The sequence below is a fragment of the Alosa pseudoharengus genome, unplaced genomic scaffold (genome assembly GCF_046254945.1).
Source record: "Alosa pseudoharengus isolate Yale_2024_CS ecotype anadromous, Long Island Sound unplaced genomic scaffold, YU_APseudo_1.1 YU_APseudo_1.1_scf_3, whole genome shotgun sequence".
Lineage (NCBI taxonomy): Eukaryota > Metazoa > Chordata > Actinopteri > Clupeiformes > Clupeidae > Alosa > Alosa pseudoharengus.
This window is the reverse complement of record NW_027468718.1, coordinates 26,716,017-26,730,168: the sequence shown is the minus strand read 5'-3', so window position 1 is coordinate 26,730,168 and position 14,152 is coordinate 26,716,017. Positions and strand designations below refer to the sequence as shown.

Genomic DNA, 14,152 nt, shown 5'->3' with positions numbered 1-14,152 from the left:
ATTTGACTCCATCTCTTATGGATGACACAATATCAGTGGTCTAAATCATCCTCCATTTGGATAAATGTGAAATGTGGGTTATGCAGCTCACAACAATACTCTGCTTCTCTCTTCCCTAAAACATTTTGTTTTGGCACAGACAAGGAGCATGACAGAAAAAAAGAATCCCTACTTCAACCCTTTCCTGCTGTGCTTCATTTTTAAGCAGATGCTCCCTGCTCCAGATAATACCATAATCCTTTAATCTTGGCCATTTTTTCATAAAGATTCATTGGAAACAATTGCGTGAGGGAGGGCAAAATTTAATCAGCTGGCTTTAAACAAAATTACCATCCAGAGATACTGGCACGGCACGAGAAGGGTAGAGAAGCAGAGCTCCCCTCCCCCTCCCACACACACAAACAAACATGCACACACTCCTTTTGTCACAGCCTGTGTATTGTCTCAGCCTTTATTAAGGAGTCTCCTATTGTCACCTAGTCGCACATCAAGCTGCATGGGCAATCGCACTATGAACAGTTTATTTCTTACTGTGTTTTCTTTATGTAATCTCTATTCTTTTTGACATTCATATGTTATCCACAGTAGCTAGTTAACTGTGATCAGATCAGAATGTCCTGTCAAATGTCCTTCAGAGACAGATATGTTTCAGGGTCAGCCCCTGCCTCTGTTAAACCCTAGTACCTGACAGGCTGCGCCTCAACACAATGACTCATTGCATGCATTCCCAGTGTCCTTGGTGTGTCTAAATATAATCGGTTGAAATGGATCCATTCTTCACACATTTTCAGTATTTCCAAGCACATCTGTCTTCTCTGCATACCTTGTATGTGTGCGTGCACCTTGAAGGGTCTGTGTGTGTGTGTGTGTGTGTGTGTGTGTGTGTGTGTGTGTGTGTGTGTGTGTGTGTGTGTGTGTGTGTGTGTGTGTGTGTTCGTGTGTGTGTGAGTGTGTGTGTGTGTGTGTGTGTGTGTGTGTGTGTGTGTGTGTGTGTGTGCCGTGCCCTTGGTGCTCCCATAATATGGGTACTCTGTTGCTTGAATGTCAGCAGCATCTTGTTAAAAGTGCATTTGCATGTCGCCTACACCTTGGCTATTCCACCGTGTTGTCTGCATCGGTGACTGAATGTGGCCCTGTGGAGGAATGGCTCCCCCTGCGCCTGCTTCCTCTCATAAAGCCTTTTTATGGGTTTGCAGTTGTTCTTTTCAGGTCACTAGTTAAATACATAAAAACTCAATTACATTTCAGCGGAGCTGCGCTGGGGTTTATTCCTGGAGTGTTGAAGACATTTAATGCGGGTTGCCCTGTTCTTTTCATACTGGGTGCTTGGCTCTCTGACCTTGTTTGAGGTCTAAACTGTGTGACGGGGGATTCACAGTAACTGCTAGAGGCTGTCTGTCTCAAATGCATGTCATTCCTGGGGGCAGGACCCGTATTGTCTCCTTGTGGTTCCTGGGGGCAGGACCCGTATTGTGTCCTTGTGGTTCCTGGGGGCAGGACCCATATTGTGTCCTTGCTGGGTGTTCTGTCATGTGATGCCTGGACCAGCTCTTCTGGGTCTTATTGGATCCAGTTGTGCAATCCTTAATAAGGGTGCCTCTCCCTCCAAAGGACATGTTGCTCCCAGCATGCAATTCTCTTAGCAATACTAAGACCAGAGAGGAAACAACTCTACATTAAAACAGGGCATCTCTTCACACCAGCCAGCCCTGTAATTCAACACAGTGCTGTTCAGCATTTAGCTTGTTAGGTGATCCGAGGCCACGTGTCAGATTGCCAGTCAGCTGTAACACATGAGACTCCTCTTCATCTCACTCGTGTGTGGTTCCCTGCCGTTGCCCACATCAAGTTCAAGTCCTTGATACTTACTTTAAGATCAGCCAACTGGGCTGCTACCTATCGCATTGAATCATTTATCAAATGATTCCATGTCTTGCCATAACACCACCATCCTCACATCCTTCATGCATACGAAAGAGCAGTTCATGTAGTCTTCAGGCATCTCTAAACAGTTTTTAGGAACACCTGAAGATCTTCTTACACATCTGATCATCTGAAGCAATGTCCTGCTTTTAACCTTCTGAATTATTGTCTGCCTCATTGTAGGTTGCTGGGGACACAAGCATTTGAGAGATGTGCTCAGCTCACAACAGCTCAAGGCACCCAGTTATTTCAACCATTGTCCAGGTTTTTCATTTTGACATGAAAGGACATACAGAATTCTGCTGCTGAGGCACTGGGCGTCTGTATGATTGATGCATGTAATTTAATAATCTGAGCTTTCATGTAACTGAATGGCATCAGTGTCATTCAGTTAAATCACCTTCAATAAGTTCAGTAATGTAAACAATACACAATGCCCACTGTGCAGTATTGAAAGAAGTAAATCAAACACAATTCAGTCATCCTGAATACATTCACACAATATGTAGACAAACCATCTGGCAGACTAACATCCCTTTTGAAGTGAAATGCAAAGTGTTTGACTGTGTGTTAGACCAGGATCTCCTTAGTTCTGCTGACGCCATGTATTAAAGCCAAAAGCTAAGTTTACCAAGGAACACAATGACAAAGCGAATGCGCACGCAGCATCGTAGCGTAACACATATGCGGCCGCAGCAGCTAAACGTGTGAGCGTAGGAGTGCTGTGACATGAGTGGGCTTGTGTTTGCGGTGGGCTGCTGCTGGGCTGCGACGCCGTGTGACCGGGTTCCAGCGGCCCCCGCGGGCAGCCAGCTGCGAGGTAGCCGGCGCCTCCCCCGTCGGGGTCACCGAGGGTCTCACGGCAGCGGGCGACAAACCCTGTGCGAGGCGACGCAATACGCTGGTGCTTGAGCCTCACCCACTGAGCCAATTATAGCCTGCGAGTGCGCAGCGGGGAAGCCTGGGAACAAGTTTTCATCGAGTGAGTGAGGGAGTCTGACCTGATCCATTTCTGTTTCTAGAGGCTGGCTTGATGCTTTGGAGTACAGCAGATATAGCATGAGGCTGTACAAATATGATAATTTTGTCACGTCGTATTCATCTTGTCACATTTTTTCATTCATGTTGTTTGTTTTACTTTGGGCTTTGGAGGATTGGGACACTGAAAAATTAAGAAATTAAGATGTGGACCAAACAGGATGGCTACATACATTATCAAAGCCTTCAAGTGTGTGTGTGTGTGTGTGTGTGTGTGTGTGTGTGTGTGTGTGTGTGTGTGTGTGTGTGTGTGTGTTTACCTATTGTGTGACTGCACTGAACAATAGAAGCTAGCCTTTTCAGCCCACTTCTCCCGTTAAAGCAAATCACAGTGCACTCTCCTCTGATGGTTTGTTCAGCTTTCCTCATGACTATTTTTCACTGAGGCGAAGTCTCCTGGGCGAGGCGGCCAGTGCACGCAGTCACATCAGAGTGATGGATGACAGAGGAGCTCACCTATTTGTAGTAGAGGGGAGGGGGCCTGGCAGGCCCTGGCATATCATCCCTCACGGGCACGCACACACACACACACACACACACACACACACACACACACACACACACACACACACACACACACACACACACACACACAGGAATCCCATAAACATGCATGGATAACACACACAAAGGTGTGCAGTGTCACAATTACCCTTGTTCCAAATGACGCTGTAAGTCACTTGGATAATCTCCATTCTATGCGTAAAAGTGGACAGTGGTGCCATGTATTGATCTGTTGTGATGCCTGTTACTACAGACAAAATTGCATGGTTATGAACAAGATAATCAAAATGTTTTTTTTTTTTTTTTGTTCATGTTGTCAACATAACAGTTAACTCTGTAAGCATTTTTTTTATGAAAATACAAAGGCTGCAGTTTTTCTGTTTGGCATTAACAGTATTAATTTCAACACTGCAGACTTATGCTCTATCACTGTTTGGTATCCAAGCTCTCTGAGTAGTTTGGTGATCTCCACAATTACTCATCACATTCTCCGGGAAGAGACTCGACCTGTGTGCAGTTTGATTCATTCTCTATTCATGCAATTGGCAACCCAATGCATTAACCACAGCCATTTGCTTAATATAGTGCATTTTAATTGATAGATGCTTAGGATTTTTCTCCAGTATGAATATTAATTAATTTTGCTAACCCTTTCTCACCAATCCACAAATCTGTCCAGCTAAAACCTGGAACAAATGTTCTGAGATTGTGTTTGGCTTGAGTTTGTTTCCCTGGCTCTGTATTGTTAAAAGCTTTGAGAGCTCTGTTTGTCTGTTGCATTTATTTCCAGTCTGGGGTGCTTCTCCAAAAACACACTCACATACCTCATCCAGAGTAGAGTGGCAGTGTCAATGGCAGTGGCAGAGTACATGTTCTATATCACAGCATGTTGCATCAGATGCCACATCCACTTTCAAATACACCTCTATACACGAGGGCTTTGACTGAATTCATAATCATTTGTAGCCAGCAGCCATCTACCTTCTGTGACTGAATACGTTTTGGTGTCATCGTTGCTGTCGCCCGTAGGCTCTCCAGCCTCTGTGGCATTCACTTCCTCTGTAGCGTCTCTGTAACTCTCCCTGGATCTCACAGCAGTCGCCGGCCAACCTTGAGCATGTTATATATATATATATATATATATATATATATATATACATAATACTCAGTGGTGGAAGGGCAATGCTGAACTCTCTGTTCAGCAGAAAGAAAACCAAAGGTGGGTGAGAGTGTGTTTGGTCTGTGGTTCCGAGCTGTCACGCGGGGGCGACGCGGCTGACGGGAGCGCTGAGGGCACTGCCAGGGATGGCATCTGGCACTCTCGCCAGTCGCTTGTCTGGCACCCGACCAGCTGCTTGTCATGTGATCAAAGTGAGCTCCCCTGATTGATGACGAGATGGTTGACAGGGCTTCAAAATGACAATGGGAAAATGTGAATGGCGATAGTGGTGTGCTGTTGCAAAACAGAAAGGACAAATCTCTCCGATGTCTTTGAAAAACTTGATGTTTGTGTTATGTTTCCTGATTCAGACACAAAAATTGTTTCACTTTACTGTTACTGCTACTAATAGCACCTGTTGTATTGCCTTTATTACATCTTCGATCTGTGTGACATTTATGCCAGCTACATGTGACAGTGGTCTTTATCCCCTAGAAGCCAGCATTAGCTGATGGGTACTCAATACACAGAACAAAAGGACACAACATATTTGTTTCCCCCCATAACATTTTTTTTTAATAAAGTATTGTTTACTTAAAGTAGGATTTAGGAACTAGGAGCTATAGGAACTTCTCTATTCTTATAGAACCGTCTCCTGCCATTTATGTGCATGGTTTCTCCACCTTCACCCCAACAAACCCTGATGCGGACACTTGGCCACCCATCCAACTCACCGAGCATTCTCAGGAAATTCATCATCAGGATGTAATCGCTTTTATGGGCCAGTTTATAATTCAATTTGGAATGTCACCTAAATGGATCACATAGCACGCAGCATTTCAGGGCATCCTCTCCGTGCTGGTCAGTGTGTGTGTGTGTGTGTGTGTGTGTGTGTGTGTGTGTGTGTGTGTGTGCGCGGCTGGTCAGTGTGTGTGTGCGGCACTGCTTTGGCACTTTGCCACCAGGCTCCTGTGCTGCCCCTGCTCTTGTGCTGATGAAATGCCACCAGGCGTAGCTGCATGCTACCTGGTGCGCGCGCACACACACACACACACACACACACACACACACACACACACACACACACACACATACATACACACACACACACACACACACACACACACACACACACACACACACACACACACACACACACACATACACACACACACACACACACACACAGAACAATTCCCTCACCATCAGAAATTAAAAACAGAAGGAGTGAGTGCTGGCGCTGTAATAGCCTGCATGCATGTGTTCTGCTTTCCCACATTTCTGATTGTTTTTCTCCCGTGTTCTGCTCCTCGGCTGGGTAAGCGGAGGAGCTTCCTGCTCGGGCTTTCATTTAAAGTGTTTCGCTCACCCTGGGGACGAGCGATAGCGCCAACTAATGTGCACGTTGACTGTAATAATTAAAAGCTTATTTTCCTCAATCCTTGTTTTAGAGGATGATGAATTCAATTGAAAAAAAAAACAATCAACAAAGGGTTTTGATCACCAGTATCACACTAAAGACTGTGTGTGTTTGTGTGCGTGCGTGTGCATGCGATTATGACTGTGTGTGAGTAGAGAGAGGAAAAAATGACATCATGATCAGATTTATTCCAGATTTTTTTGTCATTTATTCCCCTTAATAATGTCCCATTCTCACAAGAGCCACACAGCTATACTAAAAATCGTACATTTTACGTTTTACATGATAGGACAAGCCATATTGCATTCATCTGCCGCATATGACCCATGCTCCACAGTCAATGTCAACCCCTCAGTGCAGAACATGTGTAAAAAGAACATCTTTCCCCCCAGGTGTTGATGTTCTGGTGTGTGTGTGTGTGTGAGAGAGAGAGAGAGAGAGAAAGAGAGAGAAAAAGAGAGAGAGAGTCCTTGCCTCCACATTTGAGGGTTTCCAGCGGCCCCCTTCCTGAGAGGGCTCTGGTGCGGGTGTTCCCAGACAAATCATCTGTCCACCCTCCTCTGACCCAGAAAAACACGCGGGGCCAGACCCCACACTGTGTGTTGTGCTGTTTGTTTTGCGCTCCCTCTCCTTCCTCTGCCTCCTCCCTCCGGGCATGAGCAGTGTGGCTCTTGGTTGCGTCTTCCCTGCTGCTCGTGCTTCAGAGAAATGCAAAAATTCATTTGTTTGACACTCGACAGGTTCCAAAGTCCTGTAGCGTGGAGGTACACACACAACATCAATGCTTACACACACACACACACACACACACACACACACACACACACACACACACACACACACGTGTACACGTACACACATACCACCACCACCACCATCATCCATAGAGCACAATTTAATCAAGTCTTTGTCGGACACTGATTAGCCTTTGATAGCCCATGGTTATGAATATCATTTCATCTGAGTCAACTCTACTAATCTCCTTTGCAAAATAGGGAGAAAAAAAATCTGTGTGGTAAATAATACAAGTATGTCATAAGCTGCTATGGTTTTTTTGCTTTTAGTTTCGTGGAAGTGCAGATTACCTCTGGGAAGGTTTTCTCATATCTTAATGCCCCGCGACATCAGGGCTTGTCCACACACACAGAGCCATCTGAGTCACTGGGCCATGGGGCTAGCCGGGCCTGGCTGGAAAACAGATTGATTTCTGTACAAATCTCCTGATCCATGGCAGACAGCATGATGCTTGATGATTAGGCTCGCGCGTTAGCCGCCTCATCTTCATCTGGGATGAAATATGAAATTGCCAACTTGTTAGTGTTGTCGTCTGTTGAGGCGCGTCATAATCTGGGTTAGATTTCATATCAGCAGGGGAACTTAATTATTTCCTGTGTTTATGTCTCGTGAAGGTAGACATATTTCAGAGAGGGGGAAACAGAAGACTGGGGGGAGGGGGGGTGGAGTAAAAAAACAAAAAGAGATTATTGATATTAATAACAGCAATAAAAGGTGGATTTGTCTGGTCTCCCTGATACAACATCAATCATATATAGCTCTGGAGACTGCAGAGGGTGGGTGGGGGTATCTCACCAAGATAGGAGGTGCTCAGTGGATGGAAATGGGCCAGCCGTGGTGGGGGACTGACTCCTGCAGGTCAAGGAGAGCCTCTGTGTGGAAATCAAATAATGTGCAATATGATCTCAAGTCTCATAAGGCTCACTTTTCCAGCCTGTCTTCGCAGACAAGCGCACACACACACACACACACACACACACACACACAAACACACACACACAGACACACACACTGTTGTTTGGTGTCATATTTGCCTCATAACATAACCGTGATGATAAGTGTGTGTGTCAGTCTGGGAATGTGTCATTGTATTGTATGTGTCCAGGGATTTGGCACCTCTGGTTTCATTTTGCTTGTCTGACTGACCCCACAGAGATCCTCCATGGCGGTGTGTATGTGCACAACAACAAGTTCCTGTGCCACGCGGACATCATCCACTGGCAGGACATCGTGAAGAGTGCCCCCTCTGATCACCTGGAGGTGCCTAAAAACAGCAGCAACACATGTGAGTACCTAAGCACTTCATCTCACACACTGGAGAGAATGTATGCGTTTGGTGAGAGAAATGTCTCTCAACATTATAATCAGGGATAATAGTTATAGTAAAAGAATACAGGTTTGAAATATAGAATACAGCAGGGGTTCTCAAATGTTCTGCTTTCAAGGACCCCTTGTGGTGGAGAACATTTCCTGAGAACCCCCTCTTATTCATAACAATTAAGCATATGCCATTTGCATTCTCTGAAGTTGCTGCCAGGTCCACGGGTTACCCAGTATCCCTGGTTTTGTGGCAGGGCTTGGACTTCTGTCAACTTTGAATTTTGCATTACTTGAGCACGTGGACTGACTCAAACATTTCTCCACCTTCATCAGCTAGCTATCTGGCAAATAAGCCAAGGTAAGCAGCAGCAGAAGTGGTTCTTCATGACCTGAGTGTAAATACACAGTTTGTTTGTTTTTATTGGTGAAAAGGGCCATCATCTGTAGAAAAGAATTTTTAAAATGATAAACTGTATATTTTAAAGCAAATTAGTTTGCGGATCCTGGGCCCCACTTTGAGAACCACTGGAATAAAGTATATAAATGGTACAACTGTAACGGATGAATGATTAAAAATTTGATTAACATCTTTAGCATAGTCTAGCAGGAATATCTCAGCATGACTTTTGATGTTCAGCTTTATGCATGTGAATTTCCTAGCAAATGGCATGCATAATCTTTCTGAGAAGTAGCTTTTGAAATAACACATGATACTGATACTATACAATCTATAAAGGCAGTCCATTTATATTTCACCATAGCACGTTTTAGTTGTCTTCGATCTGTCTCTGCAGTCACTGCCATAGATCAAGGGCCTCCAAACTTCTAATCCACTATAAGAAGATAATCTCTTGTTTTCTGAAGGCTGCTCCAGATTTAGTTTTTTTTTTATCTCTCCAAAACAACAAGGAATAATAAATTACCATTTAACCAATTTAAATATAATCTTACAACCCCCCCCCCCCCTCTGTCCATAACAATAAGATTTATCACTCCATAGTATTCTTTTGTTTCAAGTCCCTAACATTTACCCATAAAGAGCAGTAAAATATGTTGAGGCAAAGTGGAAAGTGTTAGATCAAGCAAATAAACACCTAGTAGCATGGAAATAAATGCAGAAAGGCCTTGGTCACACTTTACTTATCTCTACAGATGTTCAGATTATCAACAAAATATCTATTGACACTGTCAACTGCAATGGTTAAAGGAACCGTATGTAAGAAATGTATTTCAATTTATCCTAAAATGGCCCTGATATGTCACTAGACATTAAGAAATCATGTTCATTTCAAATACTTGATAACACTGACAACAGTAGTCCGGCCAAGATATTGTCATTTAAAAAGTTGCAGCCCTCAACTGATGTTGATGTTGTGTTTTATCATGTCATGTTGTGTTTTGGCCTGATGCACCACCCTCCACCTATCTACTAATCACAAAGTCAGTAGTGTTTCGGCAAGTGGGTTGGCAACCTTCGAGTCAGGGGGGAACAAGGGGGGAGGGGATACACCGCTCTACAGTAATTTGAAAGTACCAGTACCAGTTTTGGCCACAATCTTACATATGGTTCCTTTTAAGGTTAGGAATTGAATTTGGTTAGGTGATATTCAACAACAACTTTACATACTGAACCTGAATCTTAACAGATGATCTGTTAGGTTGATGTGGGCTGACTATCCAAGTTAAGTGTTACCAAGACCTTCACTGGTGTACAGAATGAGCACAGGATCACTTATGTTTATGAGCTGCTAGCATCAGGTGTATTGCCACTGTCCACTGGAGTCATTTTTAGTGATGATCATGGCTCTTTTCTGGTTGTCCTTCAGCAGAGTGCTTGACATTTGTGTGCTCAGTAAGTACATAACATGCATTGCAACCCTCTCAGAGCGGCGTAATGAATTCAATATGGAGTGACGGGCAGGTCAATGCGCAACATGAGTAAACGCTGGACATCTTTTGTGCACAACCACTTGCTTGTGAGTGTGGTGGTCAGGCCTGCTCCAGCATGCGTCCAGGTGGCCAAGAGCAGGACGCGGAGAAGAGGAGGGGGGAGGGAGGGCACATGAAGAGGGAGTGGGCAGCCAAAAGTGGAATGGAGCAAAGGATGGAGAGGCCCGCACCAGGAGAGCCGGCCAGCGGAGTAATTACTCTTAAGTGAAGTGGAGCAGGGACAGAGGACAACACTCAACCAGTCATTTGTGTTCACTCTGCAATTACCCACCAGTCTATTAGCTTTGGGCTGGAAGAGAAAAGAGAAAAAGCATGAAATGAAAGCCAACCAGTCGGAGAGACGCTCAGGACTCCTCTTTTTTGCAACCTGAAGGCTGTCTGTCTCTCAGATTCCTCTCAGTGCTCTACAGCATCACTAGTGTGTGAAAATACCAAGACATTCCACTGAGCTCAGACTCAGAATGCCATCCGCGTGTGTTGTGTCCTGTATGTGTTAGAAGTCTGATATAGAACACTATGCCATGTACGATTGTACTGTTGTCTGTTTCAGGCCCCAGGTGTCATTCTTCCTGTTACGGCCGTTGCTGGGGACCAAAAGAGGACCAGTGCCAGACCCGTAAGTGCCATTACAACCATGAACCACATCATGTCATAAACCACATCATGTCATCAACCACATCATGTCATAAACCACATCATCCCATGAACCACATCATGTCATAAACCACATCATCCCATGAACCACATCATGTCATAAACCACATCATCCCATGAACCACATTATGCCATGAACCACATTATGCCATGAACCACATCATCCCATGAACCACATCATGTCATAAACCACATCATGTCATAAACCACATCATGTCATAAACCACATCATCCCATGAACCACATCATGTCATAAACCACATCATCCCATGAACCACATTATGCCATAAACCACATTATGCCATGAACCACATTATGCCATGAAGCACATTATGCCATGAACCACATCATGCCATGCAAAAACGTCCAACACTGTGGGGTGCTTTGTTGAAACATTTCCGAAAATAGAGGTGGTTAGGGCCAGTTTGGCACTCAAGCCTGAGTTTTGGTGGAGATTTACTCTCTCACACAACCCCTCTTAATGGAGTCATTCTGATTCATGCTCTTGCTCTCATTAAATGCCTTTGTGTGTGTGTGTGTGTGTGTGTGTATGTGTGTGTGTGTGTGTGTGTGTGTGTGTGTGTGTGTGTGTGTGTGTGTGTGTGTGTGTGTGTGTGTGTGTGTGTGTGTGTGTGTGTGTGTATGTGTGCACATTTGTAATCTATATTTCTACTGCTTTTGTCTCGGATGCCATCTCTTCCCTCCTTGTCAAGCAGCAGGACCTCTCATCTACAATTAAGTACGAGCCTGTTTCCCTCTTGTGCTCTGTTCTCCGAGTTCTGGAGCATTACTTCAATCTGGTTAACAGCACACCATTTACCTGCACTTCAAACAGACTCTCCCTCCCTGTGTCCATTGAGAGTCTAGCAAGCACAGCTTTTAGTTGAGCTGTAACTGCCATAAGTGTGGCATAAAAACCACAACCAGCAGGCTTTTAAGTGAGGCTGATCAGCAGGCTCACTGTGAGTGTGTGTGTGTGTGTGTGTGTGTGTGTGTGTGTGTGTGTGTGTGTGTGTGTGTGTGTGTGTTTGTGTGTGTTTGTGTGCGCGTGCTGTTTCACTAGGCTGTTAGGCCCTTTGACATCCTCTGGAGAGGGAAGGGCGCACCACATTATTAGCTGATGAAGTTCATTTTATGCGCTCTTATAAAAATCATGAGAAGGTTTTTTTTTTTCTTCCACTACACGTATCAGAGGCACTGGTTTAGGTTTGTGAGCTAAACGTGTTTGGGATGGGGAGCACACCATCCCTAATTAATCAAACTCGTCATTAATCAAGCTGCAGGCTCCCCTCAGTGCTCAGCAGATGTTTCTGTCATTTCATCTGTCCCTCCACCCATATGGCTGGGACGAGCACTCTTAAAAATACTTACACACTTCTCCAATCACTCTTCCTGACGCCCATCCCTCTCTCCATCTCTACCTCTCCTACCAACTCCTTTAACACTCTCTCTCTCTCTCTTTCGCCTCATCTCTCTCTGTCTCTCGCTGCCACTTTACTCCATCAACGAACATAATTATTCCCCTTCACCTAAGTTTTGACCCACAGTTTTAGTTTTGTCCCGCACTCCATCTTTCTTTGTTGCGCTTGTCCCCGGTGTCCGCCTGCTTGCCGTGTTGCCCGATCTCATTTAGATAGTCTGAAATTAGTCACTCGGGCCCGGTCCCAAAGACAGCACGTGTCACTTCAGTTAGATAAGCCCCGTCTGTTTGCCACCGTCTCAGCCTTGACGCCTCCTTGTCTCTCCCTAAGGGAAGACCGTGGTGAGCCCTGTGTCTACTACCTAAAATGTCCTTCTTTTTGCTCTTCTCCTTCAAAACAACCAAGAAAGCAAAGTGCACCTCGGTCTATTTTTTCAGAAAGAGCCCTGCAGTGAAAACTGGCAGGTCTTCATAGCTCAATAGTGTGTGGTGGAGGCGCACAGAAATCAAATAGATTGCCTGAGCGAGGGGGCCTCAGTGGGTAGAGACAGGAAGAAGAGTTGCCCCACCTCCCCACGACTGTGGAAGATGGAGCACGCGGCCCCATGTACCATAAAAACACCCACAGAAATGTTAATGTAACTCCCACTCTGGTAATTGATGTCCCTGTCGGCCCCTGGTTCAAATTTAAGGTATTCAGTATACTTTATCAGATTGATTACTTTTGATTTCTACAGCATGCTGCTATTTTTTGAGTGGATGTTTAATAGCAAATAGATCAACCCGCGGTTTCTCTCCTGATGAGGTCATTTGTTTGAAATAAAGTGACTTTTTTGTAAATAGGCCATTTTGTTTCCATGTGCTGTAATGGAATGCGCTGATGTTGCGTTAGCGACACCGAGGCGAGGCGAGCGAGCGGCACTAGGCATCGGCGCCGAATCTGTCACCCTGACAGAATTGCGCTCTGCCTGAAGGCCCAATGCTGGATCCATCGCCCAGCACCATCGCCCAGCCCCATCCCCTCCACTCCCTCTCAGCACTGGAGCAGGAACTGCTGAGAGATAATGAGAAAAGAGATCGAGGAATGAATGAAAGAAAGGAAAAAATGTAAAAAGTCTAAGTACAGTATAGGAAACATGATTTCAAATAAAGTGTCTTGCTTGAGCTACCATAGAATATACTATATACAGTGCTTGTGTTAGACATCTACACACAAATGTCCTCCCTGCCTCTTTTACCTGGGAAGGTATGGAGATTTATAAAGCCAAGCAACAGGTCCCTGTCAGGCCTCCCCCGGACTACCTCCATCCTAGAGTTACCTTCCCTCCCCCGGACTACCTCCATCCTAGAGTTACCTTCCCTCCCCCAGACTACCTCCATCCTAGAGTTACCTTCCCTCCCCCGGACTACCTCCATCCTGGAGTTACCTTCCTTCGGCAGAAACTGTCCTTCCAGTACCTGTAAGAGCCCATGTACAGTATTCACTCTAGCCAAGCCTGACAGCAACAAGACAGTCACGTACCACCAGCCATATGGTGGGAGTTTGTAGAGAAGATACCCAGTGGGGGGGGGAGAGAGAGAGAGAGAGAGAGAGAGAGAGAGAGAGAGAGAGAGAGAGAGAGAGAGAGAGAGAGAGAGAGAGAGAGAGAGAGAGAGAGAGAGAGAGAGAGGGGCAGAGAGAGAATCGCCATCAGAAAGTGGCCACGCTCAGGTGATAGAGATCTCAGCTTGGTTCTGGCAGTGGGCTGGAGCTACAGAGGAGGCAGCAGACCAAAGCCCGTGCACAGTGTGCAGACAGAGGCGTGCTTGCAACCGCCCCAGCGACTGGAGCTCAACTTTCTTTTGTAGCTTTTCACAAGATGTCTGCAGATGAATATGGTTTTGTGTACCCTGGCTCTCTCTCTCTCTCTCTCTTTGGGAGGACAGGATTGATCTGTCTGTTTCTTCTCCCTCTCTCTCATACAGTGAC

The 14,152-nt window shown here is 45.3% G+C and overlaps 1 protein-coding gene across 3 annotated transcripts in view; it reads left to right on the top strand.

Annotated features, from left to right (window-relative positions):
- erbb4b (erb-b2 receptor tyrosine kinase 4b) overlaps window positions 1–14,152 on the top strand; it is a 226,514-nt gene that overhangs the window by 141,970 nt on the left and 70,392 nt on the right. For all 3 annotated transcript variants that reach the window (XM_076263756.1, XM_076263757.1, XM_076263755.1), the window contains exons 4-6: window positions 7,993–8,124; window positions 10,660–10,725; window positions 14,149–14,152. The exon at window positions 14,149–14,152 is cut by the window's right edge and continues 115 nt beyond it. In XM_076263756.1, coding sequence (XP_076119871.1) covers window positions 7,993–8,124; window positions 10,660–10,725; window positions 14,149–14,152 — 202 coding nt within the window. The remainder of the gene's footprint in view (window positions 1–7,992; window positions 8,125–10,659; window positions 10,726–14,148) is intronic.